Here is a 20,454-nt window from a genome sequence, read left to right on the forward strand (position 1 = left end):
AAATGCTAGGAAACTAACTCAGTCTGAAAAATGAATAAACTGAATCAAATATTTATTCTGCCTTTCCTATATGAACTGTACCTTAGGGTAACCAAACAGTTGATATGAAGAAGTTTTTCTTTACAGAAGTATTCTAGCTAATATCAAGAAGAAATGATGGAAATAAAATATCACCATTTTATAGCCCCTAATAAATTAATGGATCAAAAAGAGATAACCAGACATACTTTACTTCAGAATAATCTAGGACTAGGAGGCAGAGGAGCGTTATGGTCAGTTATCTATAAATGGGAACTAAGAAAGCCATAAATTAGTAAGTGCTGAAACTGAGTGATGGGCATTTGGGGGCTCATTATACTATTCTCTCTACTATTATAATGTTTAAATTTTTCCAAAATAAAAAATTTGAATAATTTTAGCACTCAGAAAAAAAGGAATGAAGTTATATTAAAAAGACAAGAAGTGAACACTGATACCAGCTAAGCAGATAAATATAAATGGGGTAAATCTTTTCTAAAACTGAATAAAATTTTTAGTTATTGGTGAAAGAGGAGGCATAAAATATTCTTAAATGCTATTATCATTTTAATTATTTACATGCTCATCTTATCTCTCTTAGTAGACTTTAAGCTTCTTTTCTCCCAACCAGTAAGAGAAATAGTGCTTTGCACATACCAGGATCACAAACCTTCCAATAAATTCAGTAAAATATACAACACATCATCCTAACATACTCACAGAGAAAAAGCAAATACTTCGTCTTTTTAAAAAAAAAAAAAACAACAACTATAAAAAGGAACACTTGCTTTCTTTTGACTTTTTTTTTTAACCCTAGGTTCTTCAGACAAGAGTGTCCCATCCACTCCAAACAATATTAATGACAGCTGCCATTTACTAAACAGTCATTTTTCTGCTGAGGGCTAGACATAAGGTTGCTTTTAATCCTCACAACAACACTAGAGGTTAATTTATTAGCTTCCTTTTATAAATTAAAAAACTGAGGCTCAGAAACTTAGAACTCAGATGGGGATCGTGCGTGTTTGTGGGGACTCAAACCCTAGCATCTCCGAGGCCCACATCCCCCTCGCTCCTCTCACGCCCTGGAGTACAAGAACTGTTTGCTTGAAGTCAAACAGCATCTTTCTCTAGATTGGTTTCCTTCCTCCTATTTATTCATAGTCTAGGCGAGATCAATGTAACATCCCTGAAACCTTTCCTGTGGCTAAAGTGAGTTCAGAAGTTTATTTTTTCTCTTCCTAAATCTAACGTGGACAAATTTCCCCTCAGCAACTTGGCCCAGCCCACTTGAAATCTTACTCATCTAACCAAGCACATTCACTACGGCACCCTTAAAGATTTCTTCCTTTCTCACCACAGACTAAAATGCCTTCTCCCAATTATAACTTTTCACTTTTCCTCAGAAAAGCAAACACATTATATAACCAGTCCTCACCTTCCAAACACTCATTTATAATATAACTTTGCTAACCTTGGCAAGTCATCTTTGATTCTTCTCTCACCTCTTACATGTAATTTGCCACCAGGTCTTGTCAATTCTCCCTAAACTCTCTCAAAGTCGTCCTTTTTCTTTTGGAAACTAAAGCCTCACTTTGGACCTTGATCTTCTGCAGTATAAACACTTCCATAAACCAGTGGTCTCCAACTTTTTGCACACATTCCTCCCTATCAGTAAAAAAATTTGAGCATACATCTGATATATGTATTTTTATTTATAAATTATAAGAATGTCTTACTACACTCATCTATAGTATATTATTAGAAAAAACAAATTTTGAAGATTGATATAGAAACAAATATAGGTTCTAATATTTTTTTTTTCACACCCCCACGGATCATGCTGCACAACCCAGAGATATCACTATCCTAAACTACTGCTGCCCGAGTAATCTTCCTAAAAACCCAAGTCTCATCATACTACATTCCCAACTCAATCCTTCAATGCCATGAGATCCCAGTAGCACAAACCTGCTTTTTCAACTTCAACACCTATAATCTTCTCCCACATATTCTGTATTTCAGCTATACCTGTAATCTCCCTATCTCTTTTACACACACAGTTCCTTTCATCTGGAATGTCCTTATGGCTGACATACATAACAGTATCTCTAAGAGAAAAATACATTTTGTTTGTTTGTTTTGGTTTGGTTTTGGCTGCACCGTGCTGCACGTGGTGTCTTAGTTCCCCAACCAGGGATCGAAACTGTGCCCCCTGCATTAGAAGCGTGGAGTCTTAACCACTGGACCACCAAGGAAATCCCAAAAATATATTCTAACTGCCATAACCAAATTACAAATAAACTTTTGGGATGTAACCTACCTTTTCTATAAGAACTCATATATTTTGAACATATATTTTGTTACTTCCTTTATTTGGCTCCTTTTCAAGTCCATACTTAGAAATACTTAGAAAGAATGGGTATGGATTTCAATTAAAGTAGAGGAGACCAACTTTGCTTTGTTTCCTTTGGTTTTTCAATTAAAGTAGAGGAGACCAACTTTGTTTCCTTTGGTTTACTTCCTTGTTTATCTTTCCATTTTAGAACAAAATCCTTTTAAGCAAAAAGGATGTTTCAAATCCAGAGAATAGTTCCCCCTAGGGCCAGGTAAAAGGCTGAACCTTTGCAACTCACAAGAATTCTAGCCGGGAACTTACACAGAGATTTAACAGTGTGAATAAAAACATGTTTTCCTACAGCAATACTCCAGGTTTTTATCTTCCCTGTTTCAACCTTCCTATCTGCTGTGCAAACCCCTCCAAGTTGACTGCAATGACTCAAATTAGAATGATGGAGTTGCAGCAAAACATTTTCCAGAAAAGTCATGAAAATTCAAGGGACTGCTTCTGGGTACTAATAATGGGGAGCTCAGTCTCCAGCAAGACTTCTGTTCCACCACCCCAAGTCTTTGTACTCTCTTCTATGGAGACTGGGAGGGGAGCACCGTGGTGGAAAGAGGAAAAAGAGGCAGCGGACGGCGCTGGAAAGGAAGTCACATTTCAACTCCCTAGTCTTATCCCACAGAAGGAAGATATGTCAGTTGTGCTACACAACAGGCCTCAAGAAGAAGCCAGCCTGTGGTGCATTTTGGTAATGGAATCTTTTAATGGGCTATCCAGAAAAAGCCTGGAGCAGAGCAATCTTAAAAAGCCAAGGCTGCTTCTCTGTATCAGAAAACAATGATGGGCTTATCCCCATTTCCAAGTCATAAAACTTCCGCTGTTCTTCCCCCAGAAATCCCTCCTCCCTTCTCGAAATCTCACTTTTCTTTCAGTTCCAGTTTCACCCTCTTCTGAGAGCCTATCTCTGTCTACTCTGATCTTTCGTTTTCTACACAACTCATGTGGACCAAATCATAACCACAATGAGATATCACTTTACACAAAGTGGTGCAATTGCTTTGGAAAACAGTTTAACAGTTCCTTAAAAAGGGTTACCATATGATCTAGCAATTCCACTCCTAGGTATATACCCAAGAGAAATGAAAACATATGTCCAAACAAAACGTCCACATCGGCATTATTCCTAACAGTGAAAAAGTGGAAACAACCCAAATACCTAACAACTGATGAATGGATGAATAAAATGTGGTTTAACCATACAATGAAATATTATTCAATGATAAAAAGTAATGAAATGCTCATATATGCTATATCATTAATAAACTTGGGAACCATTACGTTCAGGGAAAGACAAAGGATTATATTTTATATGATTCCATTTATATGAAATGCCCAGAATTGAAAAATCTATAGCAACAATAAGTAGGTTAGTGCTTGCCTATGGCTGAGAAGGTTTGGGGGGAATGGGGAGTGACCACTAATGGGTATGGGGTTTCTTTCTGGAGTGATGAAAATGTTCTGGATTTGGATAGTGGTATTTGGAGTATACTGAAAACCATTTAATTATATACTGTAAAAGAATAAGTGTTATACTACGGTTTATTTAATAAAGTTGTTTGCAGATTACCACAGCCTACAAGGCCCTGCTCAGGGCCCCAGTCTCTCTGACCTCACCCCAGCCTCCCAGCCATCAGTCACTACCCAAACCCACTATCAGTTCCTGGAATCCCTCTAGGGTTTTCTTGCCTCCAGGCCTCAGGTAAGCCCCACCCTGCCTGGAATGAAGTCTTGTGAGTTTCTTTACAGGGCAAATGACTTCTCATCCTTTAAGTCTCAGCTCAAATGTCATCTCCACAGTAAGCCCTCCCTCACTACTTTTATCTAAAATAGGACAGCCACTCCCACCATCCTCTCTCAGCATCTTGTGTTTATAGCACATCCAGGTAGCTTTACGTGAACTGATTTTTTTTAATCTGTCAGGTCCACCAGATTGTAAACTCCATGAAAGTAGGAATAAATATTATTCCCATTAACTCCCAATGTCTAACAATTCCTGGCATTTTAGTGTCTTATTAGGTGGTAATTAACATTTTTATTTCCCTAATGTGTCCTGTCTTCACACATACTGCACCCTCTATTGAGACTACTACCACTACTGCCACCACCACTGTCACTACCATGATCACCACAGCCATCGCCATGGCTTCTACTCCCTCTGCCACCATTCTTACCCCTTTCACACCCTTACTCATCTCTCCTGTCTCAACTGAAACATCATCTTGATGAAGCATTCTTTCTTTGGAAGCCCTCCTTAGGAGACAGTCTCTCCTTCACTTATTCACCTATTCATCACGGGCTCCATCTCCACTATAGCAATGATCTTACTGTCCGACACTCAGGTTTCCTGGTGCGGAGGGGACTTGGAGGGAGTTGGTTTTGTTTTACACTCCTGTCTCACTACTACTTTGGAGAGCCTTAAAGCAAAATCTTTTCATTTTTGTGTCCCTAGTACTTAGCATACTACAGGGCACATAACATAGTACTGAAGACAGGTATACAGGATAATGCAGAATAACCACCACCACAAAGCCCAATCAGCTGCCCTGTCCTGTCTGTATGCCTTCATATCTTTGAGTATGCTTCTTTCCAAGTCCATAAATGTCAGGTTTCTTCAAACTCACTTAGAATACTTCCTTCAATTACTTACAATCCACTTCCCGTCCTTGGTGCCTGGAAACAATTTCTAGGATGTCACCACAAGCAATATTAAACTGCCACAGTTTCCTGCTGTGTGTCTACATTATCAGTTAAGTTGCTTCATATTAACCACATTCCAGTCCACTGGGATCACTCAAACACTAAATAAGATTTAAACACACCTGTTGAAGACTGCCAGTTACCATTGCTCCTTTTATCTCTCTAGACAAATAAATGTCTGCTCAGGTTTAAGGTTTAGGAGCTTTCCAGAGTGCTACCTGCATACTGGTGACCTTTTCTTTCCTTTGTCAAGTAGATGTTTGGTCTGAGGCAAGACAAGTTTCCTTTATTAAAATGAACATGAACTAAACGCTCTTCAGAAAAAAATAAGGAACTGCTGCCTAGACCAGGGCAATTTGGCTTAAAAACTTAACACTTAAACACTCTTCCTCCTCAAGAGTTCAAATAGCAAACTGTTATTTTTTAGCTCTATGTACATTCAACCCAGAGCCTTTAGTTAGGAACTTAATTCAGATCCTAACATATTTCTTAAAAGCATTCCATAAACTCTTCCTAAACAGCATTATGTGTCAGGTACTGGGTTTGACACAGGGAACTCAAAAGACAAATAAGACGGTCCCTGCTGTCAAGAAGTTTATGTTGGGCTTAGTATAGGAGACACACAAGGAACTGGATTTAGTGCTATGACAGTGATAAACACAGGGAGCCACAGAAACAGACGAAGGACACCTGGCCTAGGTGGGGGGAGAGGGTCCACAGATGAAGGACACCTGGCCTAGGCTGGGGACGAGGGGGCACGGATGAAGGACACCTGGCCTAGGTGGGGGAAGAGGGGGCACGGATGAAGGACACCTGGTCTAGGCTGAGGAGGGGTGGGGGCAGGGCACTGTCATCAGGGTAGGATTCCTCAGGATGGCATCTGATCTAAGGCCTATAAACCCCCATTCTCCCATTTGAAAAATGTAGCCAACAGTAGCTACATCACAGGACAGTTGTGAGGATTTGATAAAATGGTTCACATAAAGCACTACCACCATGCCTGACACAGAGACTGTGTTCAACCAGCCTTAGCTTAAAAGGAAAGTCTGAACAAGCACTGAACCTCAACACCTGTGCCTAGCAACTCACCTGCTTTACTACTGATCACATAACAGACCAGCTTCACAATTACGCAGAGTACTGTTTTTAATCAATTTTTATGTTTTAATGAGCGAATGTTGAGTCCTGCTCTGCATGTTCAGTGTAATTCCTGGATCATCAAAACCTTTTTCTCCATTACCTGAAACTCACAGTTCTCTGACATTTCTGGTATAAAATATAACAGTTTTCTTAGTCTTTTGATAGAGAAGGTGTAAAAGAAACTAACAATTACCGACTTTTTAATATGGGCCCAGCAGTCATGTTGATACTGTGTTTATTGCGCATAATGACCCTGCAACATATAGTCTTCCCCATTTTACCCTCAGAGCAACTGAGGCAGAAAGAGGTATTTGTACCAAGTCTGTACAAAGTTTCCGAGTCAGCAGACAAAAGAACCGGAATAGGAATCCAAATCTGATTCCACATTGTTAGCGTGACTGGACCACACAATATCAGAGATGAGGAGAGAAAGCACAGGCGGCCAGGGCGCTCTCCTGCTCAGAGGGGCACCCCATGCTCTCCTCCCCCACCCCCAAGACTGTCCTACAAAATAGAGCCTGCACACTTAGACTACACCTCAGCCGGGTGAACACCTTGAGCTCAGTCTGTTCTTTCCTATCAGGATGGAACAGACGGTCAGCAGTAATCAAAGCCCTGTTTCCCCCCAAAATTAAGGCAGCGCCTAAGAAGAAGATGGCTTCCTCACCACCTGTCCATCCTCATTCCTACCTGCAGGCTGAAGCTACATAGTCAACAGTCACCATAAATCACAACTACTTCTCATAATTTCTCTCTTCATACTCTTTCAGCCTCACCACAAGCTAACATAATTCCCATGTCTAAGTTTTTATCACCGAGCAGTCTAGTTTCAAGATCAAAAGGGCTATTCCTTATACTAATTTGCTTAACAGAATTTCATGCATTAGTATAAGTTCTCTTGCCCAAGCGCTGAGATAAATAGATGGGCTCCACAAAACACTCTTAAGGTACGTATTTGCCAACCTGCAACGTTCAAAAGCAAGACAGAGACCTGATGCCTAGTCATCTGAACTTCCTTCCACTTGTTGGATTTTCATGCTGATTCTGACACGGACTTGCCCCACATCTGGCAAGTTTCTGAACTTCTCTGTAACAAGAAAGGTAAGCATCCTCACAAGTATACTCCGCAACTCTATGGTGGCTTTTGTGAAGTGTTTCTAAGTGCTATTGAAATCCCAAGTTTACAACTCTTACTTGGAAGCAGGAGCTAAACTTGGAGTGCCTCTTTAATCCCAATGCTTCACACGCTACGTCTTTTTACCTCCCAAGCTTCTTAAGCTCTTATTTGGAGCATGCTTCTTTTTCCTCTCATTTCCACAAAAATCAAGAATTAACAGTGTACTCATCCAACTCTTCCATTTTCATTATCATCAGCAAACTTTTCTAGTCTCCGGGCGGCTGCAGCCTGTTAAAATACATTTTGTGAATGGAGGCCTAAGCCGGTCAGGGGTCTACAAGGCTGGGCAAAGGAAACACTGCATGGACATTGACGGGACAAGAGATGCAATGCTTGAATAATTATTAGATTTCACTCATAAGGCCCTTCCCCTTTCAAACTTCCCTAGCATAATTCTCAAAATGCTGAAGTAAACACATGTCTCAGACTTTCTTATAAGCGGTTTTAAAGTATCCTATGAAAGCTGTTTTAAGGAAAAGCCTGTGCTGCTAACAGGGTTTTTAAGTGCCGTTAAACAATTCTATTACTCATATAGAAAAAGTGAACATTTGTTAGTGATTAGAGATAAGGCATCTCATGTTCTGGAACTGAGGAAGGGAGAGGCCAAAAGAGGACCTGGCTGGGAGGGGAGATAGAGTCCAAACCAACACACCCAAATGGGACTGCATAAAAGTTGCACTTTCCAAAGTCAACTTCTAGGTCTAGAAAGAGGGCAATAATGTTTCAATGGGTTCCCAAGTCAGATGTATCAACATTTTCCGGAGAAAACTAACCCCTCACCAGGGACTCCAGATGAATGAATGAGTGAGGGAATTTGCCAGATTGAATTACAAAACCTTTCCAACGATTATCAAGATCAGGTGCTCGGTTACAGCACAGAGGTATCTTCCCTCACAGCTTTTGGCACTCGCTGTGGGGAGACTTGCATAGATAGAAGGGGGACACAGGAGCAGAGAGAAAAGGGCCTTCCTCCCCGGGCCATCCAGACCTTCAGTCCTTGAGTGGCCCCTCCCTCTGAAAATCTCACGCGACTTTTATGGGGGCCCGCAGGCCTTAAGCAGCCAGGACCTGCCCGACTCTCAGGGGCGCCCCAAACACCCATTTGGGGAGTTGCTTCTAGAGATTTCTCGCCCTCCCCCCAACAGTTGTGTGACCGTTTTCAGAGGCTCTCTGTAACCCCGGGGAGGGGGCCACCTTGTAATCTCAGCTGTTCCCGCCCTCAGGTGAGGAGGGAACAACTGACCACCAGCGCCCTTCCACCCCGCCCCCGCGCCTCCCTGGATCGTCATGGCAACCGTCCCCCTCCCCGCGTGCCGGCGTCACGCGGGGAGCCCCTTGGGCCCCGGCAACAAGTCCCCCGCGCGGCCCGAGGCCTGCAGCCCTTGCCCTGCAGCCCTTGCCCGGCCTCGCCGCCCCTCGCCCGGCCCGGCTCCGCCCGGCCCGGCTGCACTCACTTGATCCTGGAGCCCATGGTCCCCGGGCCTCCTCATGGGCCCGCGGGCCCCGCTCGGCGCTGCGCTGCCCGCCCGCCCGCGGCCGACCGGCCTCCCTCCGGCGCTCTCCCCGCCCCTTCCTCCCTTCCCTCAGGCTGGGGCCCGCCCGCTCGAGGCTCGCTCCCCCGCCGCCACCGCCGCCTCCCGGGGTTAATGCACTCGCTTCAGCCCGGCGAACGCCATGGTCGCCGGCGCGCGCGTGCCCGGCGCGCGCCGCCCCCTCCGCCTCTCACACCGCCGCCCCCTCCCGCCCGCACCGCCGCCGCCCGTGGGGGCTGCCGGGAAGTGTAGTCCGCTAGCGGGAGGCAGTGCCGCGTGAGGGCGGTGGACTCATGGAGCTCGGTGCGTGATGCTCTCCGGGCGCAGGACCCTAAAGACCTCCCCTCCCACTGTTCTCCTATAGAAACCAACACCTACAACCCCTCTGAAAAGATCTTCATCCCACAGAGACCCCCAAGCTCACCTGAAGAAACCTTTACCCATTCCTCTCCTGTGGAGTCCTCCCAGCCAGTGGCTCTGGCTTAGAGATAATCTGTCTCCCATTCAGGCTTCCAGGAAGAGACAACTTTTTCCTTTGAAAATCCCATACCTTGCAGTAAGTTCCTTAAGGGAGCCATAGCCCCTCTTCTCTGTCACACCAGCCACTTCCCCAACATGGTTCTTGATGGAGACCCCCTTAGACCTTAAACCTCTTAGACCTTTAAGGAGACCTCACATCCCCACAGGAAAGCCACCTGAGGGCTTCATAGGACCCATTTAGTCGCTCTGCTCTGCCCTACCCTTGAGGATCTCTGCCTCCCTTTGTTAGCCATTTGGGGGCCTCCAGTAGAGAAATCTCATGTCACCGTAACAGTCCCTGATAGAGACTAAGTCAAGGCAAATGAAGGTATTTGAGAGCCAAGATCACCAACCTGCTCCCCCTTGGGGCTCATTTTAATGAATGCCCCAATATCATCCCCTCTAGGCCTGGAGGAATCACAAAGCCAGTAATGATCACTACCATTAGCTACTGTTCAGTGCATGGGTGAGTAAGTGCCCTCTCTGAAGCAGGCACTCTATTTCCCCTACATGGTTAGCACCAATGCTCACAATAATCTTATGAGTTTACCCCCTCTTTTCACAAAGAGGAAACTGAGGCATGTGTTGAAGGTTGCATAGCAACTGGTGGAGTGGAGATTAGCATTCGGGCTGAATAATTCCAGACACGTGACATAGTTATGCTTTAGGATGGCACCTTTGGCCACAAGTCAGAAGACACTGTAGGTTCATGGTTCACTTTTGAAATTAGGCTTTTCTTCTCTTTTTTACACTTTTCTGTTCTGAAATTCCATTCATCTCTTCTAACATTTTAGCTCTTATAAAATCATGGAGTGGCTCCCCACCCCACAGTCACTACAGTAACTAGTCCTAGCCAGGCAGGGAGCAGAGAAAGCAAGAACTCCTTTTGGAGTTACATTCTGGTTAAAGATAATATCTCTCTTTTGCCTATGCCCTGAGGTTGTTGAAGGCACAGAATGAAGTTTTTTGAATTCAGACAAACAAACAAAAATTTAAAATGTCCAAACTGCCATTTTGAATTCAAATCTTTTGCATCCAGACACCAACACTGACTTATAAACAACCCCAGGAGCAAAGCTCTGCTAGACAGGCAGGGCTTCTGTGGTGTTTATTCACCTAGTTTCCTATGAACCCTGTCCAAGGAACAGTTGTTATCAAGATCTTGCCTGGAATAAGCAGCCAGTTCAAAAGCTCTGAGCAGGAGACTATAAATAAAACAGAGTTATTTGGTAGAGGGCAAAGCTGGCTGCTTTTCAAAGGAGGTTGTAGCCGTCCTGGCCACAAAAATGTCTGAGTGCCTGCTGGGGGGTGGTGGTGGTGGTGGTGTGTGTGTGTATGACAGAGGGGGAGACTGGATGGGGAGGGCTATATATCTGTCCAGGTGGCCTCTGAGACTGCAAGGTGGTCTGGGGAGAACGCATTGAACTGGGAGTTAGGAGCCTGGCTTCTAATGCTAGCTCCATCACTGACTAGCAGAGAGATTTTAAGCAAATGGTTAGACAATCAACTGCTTCAGTTTCCTCCTCAGTAGAATGGGTAGAGAGCTCAAGGAGGAGCTCACATCATAAAAGAGAGTGTGATGGAGGAATTAAGAGGGCAGGCTCTGGAGCCAAATCACAGCTCTGTCTCTTACTAAATATGTGCCTTCGGGTAAGTTATTCCTTTTCTCTGTGCCTCAGGTTCTTTGTCTGTAAAATGCAAATTATGGTAATGGCTCTATCTTACTGAGGTGGCATGGGAATTAAATGAGTTAATGACACTTACAAAGTACGTAAACAGTGACTAATATATAGTAAGCACTCAAAAATTATCAGCAACTATTATATGCAAGACGCTTAGCACAGTTTGGCTTCTATTATTAATAGTAATAATCTTCATAATAAATAGTCCTGTACTTGAATTCAGTAGACCTGAGTTCCCAGCCCAGGATGTAATTGTTTACATTCTAAAACAATTAGAAGTCAGTTCAACTGTGAATGATAGAAGACTGAAATAACAGTGGCTGAAAAAAATAGAAGTTTATTTCTCTTTCACATAAGGTCAGGAGATGAACATTCCAGAGCTGGTATGACAATTCCATAAATCATACTCTACGATTTGAAGGCATATCAACAGGACAGGGCAGCTGATTTGGTCTTGGGTTGGTGTTTATTCTGCATTAGGTTGTAAATGTGTCTTCTGTTCCTCAGACTGTGACCTCTTTGAGGTTGGTTAGCCACAATTCTACTTTCTTGCTCCCCTATTCTCCAGATGCAGCTTCCACCTCATGGTCCAAGATGGCTGCTTGAACTACCTCGCCTTCTAATCTGTGACCAAGCCAAAGGAAAGGAAGACGGTCATGCCCCACCCCAAGCCCTAATCTTTAAGTACATTCCCCTGGAGTTGCACCTACTGCTCCATTTACATTCCATGGGTCAGAACTTAGTTATACAACCACATCTCACTAGGAAATATAGCCTTTATTTCAGAAATCATGTGCACAGCTGAAGCCGGGGTGGGTGGTGTATTTCCAGGGAAGAAGGGGAGTACAGACATTGCAATCTCAGCCAAGTCATGCCTGGCTATGTGACCTTGGACAAGCCCCTGACTTTCTCCGGCCCTCAGTTTCCCTATATCCAAAGTAAGAGATTCAGGCCAGATGGCCTCTCTCCAAAGTCCTTTTCAGTTCCAAAATTCTCTAATCAGTAGCTTACTGTTTTATAATTCTTTTACACCTAGGTGAATCTGATGTCGTTCAAACAGAAGGAGACCTCTCTGCCAGGTACGTGGAATTAAAACCTGCTGGTGATGAGAAGGGGTTTAGGAACTTTACCTTCTAGACTATTGTCAGAATAGGCTAACTAAGCACATCTAGCAGATAAAAAGTCCAACAGTGTGTGTGATACCACCCATGCAGACACTGATGCTCCTGGGTTTCCAAGCTGGCTCTCACTCCTCTGTACCTGTTTGGTTTTTCTGCTCAGGATTTAAAGGATTGTTTCTATTGAGGGGAGAAGAGCAACCCCAAGGAGTTTTAATACCCCACTAATGATACGGTATGAAACGGCAGGACTTCTGGGCCAGTGGTCTATTATTCCTAGTATACTTAGTTGTGATTATATATATTTTTTAATTGAGATATAATTTACACGTCATAAAATTCACCATTTTAATGTGTACAATTCAGTGGTTGTTAGCATAGTCACAAAGTTGTGCAACTACCACCAATGTCTAATTCTAGAACACTTCATCCCCCAAAGATACCCTGCACCCATTAACAGTCACTCACCGTTCCTGCCCTCCCCCGAGCCCCTGGCAGCCATGTGGATTTGCCTATTCATACAAGTGAAATCATTTAATAATATGGCCTTTCTGTCTGGCTTCTTGTACTTAATATAATATTTTCAAAGTTCATCCATGTACCATCTATCAGTACTTCATTCTTTTTTATTGTGTATTAATATTCTGTTGTATGGATAGGCCACAATTTGTGCACAATTGTTATTGATGGATATTGGGGTTGTTTCCACTTTTTGGCGATTATGATTCCTATGATTATTTTTGTGTGGACATATGTTTTTAATTCTCTTGGGTGTTGTGGTTATATTCTGCAGGAAGAATCCACAGCTCAATTAAATAGGGGTGCTGCTCCCCTCACCCAAAAAAGGAGGGTTATGTAATGAGGTAAATTTGGGATATGCAGAATCATACCAAGTTAAATGGGTTTCTTTACTGAACTTCTCAGGAACTTTCAGGTTGGCAAAGTGCATTGTGGATCACCTAAGAGGTGAATGTAGGCAATACGTACCAGTCGTTAAGAGAACCAACTCTGGAATTAGGCAGACCCAACTTGCTAGTTGAGTGAACCTGGAGAAAGTTAAACTCTCTGAGCCTTAGTTTCCTTATCTTTAATAAGGGGATTATAATACCCACCTCATGAAGATGAAATGAAATAAAGAATATAAGATTCCTGCTTTATATTTGGTATTTAATAAATGAGATTATTGTTCTTGTTTTGTTTTTTTGTTTGTTTCTTTTTGGCCTTGCCGTGCGGCTTGCAGGATCTTAGTTCACTGACCAGGGATTGAACCAGGGCCCACAGCAGTGAAAGTGCTGAGTCCTAACCACTGGACCGCCAGGGAATTCCTGAGATTATTATTCTTCTAAACTGTCATATTGATAAAGACAGGGAAAGTATCAGCTTGTCCATATCTAGACCTCACTATCTAGTACAGAGCCTGGCATGCAGGCAGTGACTAATAAATATTGAATTATTTACTCATTTGAGGCACATTTCCTAAGAATAATAAGCCTCAGAACAAGATTTGGTACTAATTTTTTTCTTAAATTTGAACTTAGTAAACTGAATCAGTACATCTTTACCTTCTATTTTTCATATTTTCTTTTTTACATTGTGGTAAAATATGCATAACATAAAATTTACCACTTTAACCATTTTTAAGTGTACGGTTCAGTGGTAGTATGTATATTCACATTATTATGCAACTATCACCATCGCCCATCTCCAGAACTTTTTCCAAAATCGTCCTAAACTGAAACTTACCTATTAAACAATATATCCCATTCCTCCCACCCCCAGCCTCTGGCAGTCACATCCTACTTTCTGTCTCTATGAACTTGACTACTGTAAGTACCTCATATAAGTGGAATCATACAGTATTTGTCCTTCTGTGATTGGCTTCTCACACTTAGCATAATGTCTTCGAGGTTCATTCATGGTGAAACATATATCAGAATCTCCTTCCTTTCCATTGTTTATCCAATCACCTGTCACTTGGGTTGCTTCCACATTTTGGCTATTGTGAACAATGCTGCTATGAACATGGGTGGACAGATAACTGTTTGTGTCCATGCTTTCAGTTCTTTTGAGTATATGCTCAGAAGTGAAATTGCTGGATCATGGGGTAATTCTATTTTTAATTTTTTTTGAGGAACCACCATACTGTCTTACATTCCCACCAGCAGGGCATAAGGGTTCCAATTTCTCCACCTCCTCACCAACACTTGTTATTTTCTGTGTGTGTGTGTGTGTGTGTGTGTGTGTGTTTTGTTTTTTTTTAATATATTTATTTTTATTTTGGCTGCGTTGGGTCTTCGTTACTGCGCGCAGGCTTTCTCTAGTTGCAGCGAGCCGGGGCTACTCTTCATTGTGGTGCGCGGGCTTCTCTTGCTGTGGAGCACGGGCTCTAGGCATGCGGGCTTCAGTAGTTGTGGCATGCAGGCTTCAGTAGTTGTGACTCCAGGGCTCTAGGGCGCAAGCTCAGTAGTTGTGGCGCACGGGCTTAGTTGCTCCGCGGCATGTGGGATCTTCCCGGACCAGGGATCGAACCCATGTCACCTGCATTGGCAGGCAGATTCTTAACTACTGTGCCACCAGGGAAGTCCAGTTCTTTGTTTTTTGTTAATAGTAGCCATCCTAATGGGTGTGAATTAGTTGTTGTTTTTTTTTAATAGTAGCCATCCTAATGGGTGTGAGGTGGTTTTGATTTGCATTTCCCTAATTAGTGATGCTGAGCATCTTTTCATGTGCTTATTGGCCATTTGTATACCTTATCTGGAGAAATGTCTAAGTCCTTTGCTCATTTTTTAATCAGGTTGTTTTGTTGTTGTTGTTGAGTTGTAGGAGTTATCTATGTATTCTGGATATTAACCTCTTATCATTTACATGATTTGTAAATACATTCCCCCATTCTGTGGGTTCCCTTTTCATTCTGAAGTGTCCTTTGACAGAAAAATTTTAAATTTTGATGTAGTCCAATTTATCTATTTTTTTCTCTTGTAACCTGTGCATTTGGTGTCATATCCAAGAAATCACTGCTGAATCTAATGTCGTAAAGATTCCCCCCTATGTTTTCTTCTAAGAGTTTTTATAATTTTAGGCTCTTACATCTAGGTTTTTATCTAACTTGAGTTAATTTTTCTATAGGGAAAGGTCTTTGTTTTCTTTGGGGGCTAAAGGTGTGCTTGAGCCCTTCCCCTTACTGGTTAGTAACCCCAGCCAGGGTGCTCACCTGCTCTCTGATTGTATGATTCATTATTCCATTATTGTTAACAATACTATTCAATACCTTGCAATACTTATTTGTTTATATTTTTCCAACTGCTCAATAATCAGGGAGAGCTATCGTCCTTGCTTTAAAAATGAAGATGCTGATACACAGCAGGCATAAGCGACTTACCTGAGGTGACACAGCCAGAAAGTGATGGAACCAGGACTCAGCCCAGATGCCCTAACTACTATTGTGGGTTTATTTGTTCGTTCCCTAAGATATAATGTTTTATTTTACTATGGTTTTCTTTCACCAATTTATTCATTAATTCATCAGATATTTTCTTTAGTGATAATAATAACTTCATATTGTTAAAAAATAAAAAAACAAGAATAAATAGCACATGTAATTCCTTTGTAGTCCTCTCCTGGCCATACACGAATGGAGATTGATGTATTTAAGTCTTTTGTTATAGAAGCTAAGAGCATGGGCTCTGTGTGCATGACCATGGGCAAATTAGTAACCTCTCTCAGACTCAGTGCCTTCATTTGTAAAATGAGGATAATAGTGCCTTCCTCACAGGGTCATTGTGAGAATTAAATGTGTTAACTCATGTGAAGCACACAGATTTACCTTGCTTTTAGTAATGGCTCAATGTGAACTCTTGTCTTCTTAACAACAAACTACCAATAAAAGCCAAATTCTAAGAAAGGCCAGTGAGAATTGATGATTTAAGGCCTTGGTTCCCATAATTAGCCATGTGTATCAGCATCACCTGTGATGCTTGTTAGCCATATGGAGTCCAGGGTTCTGATCCTGAATATTCTGATTTAGAAACAAGATCAGAAACTCTGTGGGTTTAACAAGTTCCTCAGGTGATACAGCTCCATAATCACTGGATCTGTGGGAACCACTGATTTAAGCTTTACCCAGATGCCAACATGAATTGAATTCCCATTAGAACCTACAGGGCCTCAACAGGCCACCGGCTCCTCGACCAAGTGTCACCAGCCTCCAGCTCTGGATCCTGCATTCCTCCTGCTGTCTTCCTAAAACAATCAGTGCATCTGGCTTAACATTGTTAGTACTTAGAGACCCAAGGTAGGTGTCATCAACAATCCATTCACTCACGTACCGAATCCCTCCTATGTGCCAGGTCCCATGCTTAGAACTCTTCTTTTGCTCCCAGCTGAGGCCCATTCCTCTCCCCAGCCCCTCAGTGTAGCACTGAGCAAACATTTTCAGTGGCCTTACTGTGTGCTTGGTGCCTAATGCTTGTTGCCGGGTATACCTCTATAAATAAGAGGGTCTGTGGATTAGACACAGTACAGAGTGGACACCCTGGAAAAGGATCTCTGTGTTCCTGAACTTGCTTCTGACCCCCTTGCCTTGCCCCTGGTGCCCAGATCTCTGGGTTTTCCGGCTCACTACCTTGCAATTTGTTCTTCCACATTCCTTCTCTCTGCACCTCTATTTTTACCTCTATTTTAAATTTTATACGTGCATTGTCTACCCAGCGCTGACCTTGGCTCTTCTCAAACCACCTTGGGTATTAATTCTGCTTGTCAGGACTTCTAGGGCCCCCTGCTCTAGAGCTGCTTCCACTTCCACCTGATTTACCAGTATTTTAGGCAAGACTCAGGCCTAAACTCCAGAGGTCCTGTTCTCCTCTTCCATGTTGAAAATGGTCACCATGTACCCCCACGCTTTTGGGAGTGAGCTGGAGAGTTTGTAGGATTCTGCTCCATTGTACTCTTGGACTCTTTTGCCAGTTTTCCTTTATTTTATACCTTTCCCCCTATGTATTTATATATATCACTAATATATATAATGTAAATTATTTTCCCTACTTACTTCAACTGCCCCTTTTCCTAAGGCTCACATAACCATTTTAGTATTTTGGTTATGAGCAGAAAATATAGTTGATGGAATTCTAAAGTTTCAATCCTAATATATCTCCCACTTCACAAATCAAGGAACGCAAAGTGAGTGATGGTAACATACTTGCCTTAGCATCTGAGTGGAGATTAATACCACAGTTCTTTGACCTCTTGGCCTGGGCAGGGTTTTTGTGGGTCAGTCAGAGTGGCCATGACACTGGGGAGGAGATCCTCTGATCCAGTTCAATGACAGAGTTGTTCTTAATTTGTAGGTAACTTACTGAGGTCCTCAAAGGTGGCTCTACCTCCTGAAAATAATGACCCAACCTCTTGTGAGCTCTGCTTCCAGTGGTGAAAGTCAAATCTCTTTAGGAACAATAGAGACAGTATGTGTGATGGTTAGGGCACAGGCTGCCTGGGGTTGAATCCTGGCCCTACTAGAGCAAATTACTTAACCTGAACTTAGTTTTCTCATCTGGGAAACAGAGGTATTGTTAGTACTTGTTTCATGGGTAGGTAACAAGAATAAAATTATTATATCCATAAACACTGAAGACTCAGCAGTAAGTATTTGAAGAAAGAATTATCATAGGTGCAATTGGTGACCATTGACCACATACTTTACTCACATTATCTTCAATCTTTCAACACCCCTGAAAGTTTGGTACTCAGATATAACATTTTCAGAGAGGAGAGGTGATTTGCCCACAGTCACCCAGCCAAAAGCAATTTAGGAGCTGAGAGCTGTGCTAAAGGGCTGTCTGATTCCCAAGCTGCCTCTTCTTCCAAAACAACTTCCTACCATTTCTCATTCTCTTCTCTCTGTCTCTCTCAGCTCAGCTAAAAATATCCTGAGCAGCATCCTCATTAGCTAATATGCATACATTATTTTTTGCTTTCTGAACATAATTGGCTCATTCAAAGGGAAGGCTTCCACCTACATGAAGGAAGGAGCTGAGCTGCTCTGTGAAAACCCATCTGAATTCAGAAAAGTCAGCTGCCTGGGGAAGCCCCTCTGCTTCCAGGCTTGTGTCCCTAGCTGGATGGCAGCATGGCAGAGTGGAAAACAAAACTTCCATTCACACACTCCCGCCACATTAGAGCTGAGTGACTTTGGGCAAGTCCCTTCCCATTTCCCAAGAGTCAGTCTCCTCAGCTGTTAAATGGAGCTCTTAGAAGCACTTGCCTTAGAGTTGTGGTGAAGATTAAATGAGATAATACGTGGGGCCTGACATTTAGTATACAACCCCTCAAAATCTGGGAGCTTCTACGACATAGGCATCCTGTATAGAATAAACAACCAACACTTGCAGGAGAGGCAGGATGGCTTAGTGATAAAATGCCCAGGGTCTGGAGTCTGGGGGATGATGGATCAAACCCCAGCATGTACCAGGCTCTTGTTCTGTGACACAGTTTCTTTCTCTCCCCAAGCCTCAGTTTTCCTGTAGTAAAAAAGATATAATATATATAAAGAGCTCAATAATGAACAGTGGCTGCATTCACAGCAAGCCTCCCCAACCAGATCATCTCTCTAACAGCAGTGGGAGTAATTGATTTCTGCTTTTAGGGCAGCGCACACACGGACACCACAGAGTACTCATCCTGGGGCAGAGCATGTGTGCTCCGGGCGGCTAAAGCCAAACTGTCTGCCCCGACTTCTCCCGCTGGTAATGTGGCTGATGACAGCTTAATGGACTCTTTACCCTTGAATGCTAAGGGGGAAATAACTCATGGCATTATAACATATGAATGTAATGTGGGTTTTTTTTCTTCTTCTTCTTGAGCAATGTAGAGAGAGAGAGTCAGAAACATATGCAGACTTGAGCCAGCAATCTGAACCTCCCTCTTCCTGGTCCTGTCTGTATGGGGGGACAGATTTAGCCATTGTAATTAACCAAATCATTCAGGTTTGTAAAATATAGCCATAGCCATGTGCGTGTGTGTGTGTGTTTCCCTGAATGATCTAGACGCAGGACGCAGTCAGTTTATGATGAGAGGATGTGAATGCCCCTAAATTATTGATTTTCCAGGGACAAGCCACATGGGTTGTCCTTGGAATGGATGGGTAAACATCCACACGCACACACAGACTCACACACACACACACTGTTATGGAGAAGCTGGTCAAAGATCCACCTGCATGACTTTCAGAAACCCATGCCATCCTGACCAGTCAGGTAGGGAATCCCCGCTGTGGGAAGTTAACATTTTCCTCAACCTCACAGTCTGAGGGAGGAAGTAGTTCATGGCAGCCACAGACACCTCCATCAGATTGAGAGGGGCCAGGGAGGCAGGGCTGAGGGCAGAGAACTGTTTGGAAAGGTGGGGAGACCACAGACTTGAAGAGTCAGGTTGACCTGGTTTCAAATCCACCATCCTGACTTTGGGCAAACTTCTTCCTCATCTCGAAGCCTCGGTTTCCCCAGTTGTAAAATGGATTTCATAACAACCTCTGGCATGGTGCTATGAGAACTAATGATGAAACAGGTAAAGGCTTAACAGGACGGGAGGGCCGGTGCCAGGCTCAGGGTAGTGCAGGGTACAAGGTGTCTCTGCTCCCTTGGGAGGAAATCCAGGCCAGGCAGGAGGTGCGCAGAGTCCCAGCTCCCGTGCAGTGCAGGGGGCGTCCTTTCCAGCCACCCAGAGCCTTTCTGAAAAGGAAGCGTGTGGAAGCGTGCAGCTCTCCATCTGGCTAATGTTCACTTGTGTTTTCTACTGGAGAGCATCACTTTTTTCACCTCACCTGGTTTGTTTACCCAAACAAGCTGCTCATTAACAACACGAATTGCATTTTCTGCAATTCTGTTGACAGCACAAATGTCTGCAGTCAGCTTGGGAGTTTGGAGGGAACTGTTGCCGGATCCCAACCAGCCCAGCCAGCACAGCTTCTGAGGAAAGAAGTCAAGGCCGTGCGGGTGTCTGAGTGGCTGGGGCCTGCTGGCAAGTCCAGCCCCGGGTCTCCAGGCCCTGAGTGGAGACAAGGCCCTGGGCCCTCCTGGGAGAGATGAGGCACTTACCCAAAAACAAAGGTAGACAGAAAAAGATTTTCAAGCAGCGGGGAGGCGGGTGGGGGAAGGAGCCAGACACGAAAGAGTAGATG

At 43.4% G+C, this 20,454-nt stretch overlaps 1 protein-coding gene across 1 annotated transcript in view; it reads right to left on the reverse strand.

The window, feature by feature from the left end:
* Positions 1-9,005, reverse strand: part of DENND1A (DENN domain containing 1A) — a 530,720-nt gene extending 521,715 nt beyond the window's left edge. Inside the window, exon 1 of the mRNA XM_030761610.2 lies at positions 8,888-9,005. Coding sequence (XP_030617470.1) covers positions 8,888-8,904 — 17 coding nt within the window. The 5' untranslated portion in view covers positions 8,905-9,005. The remainder of the gene's footprint in view (positions 1-8,887) is intronic.
* Between the last annotated feature and the right edge of the window lie 11,449 nt (positions 9,006-20,454).

This window comes from Delphinapterus leucas, chromosome 6, assembly GCF_059928025.1.
Source record: "Delphinapterus leucas isolate spDelLeu-1000000601 "Yukka" chromosome 6, BTC_Dleu_Yukka2, whole genome shotgun sequence".
NCBI classification, from domain to species: domain Eukaryota; kingdom Metazoa; phylum Chordata; class Mammalia; order Artiodactyla; family Monodontidae; genus Delphinapterus; species Delphinapterus leucas.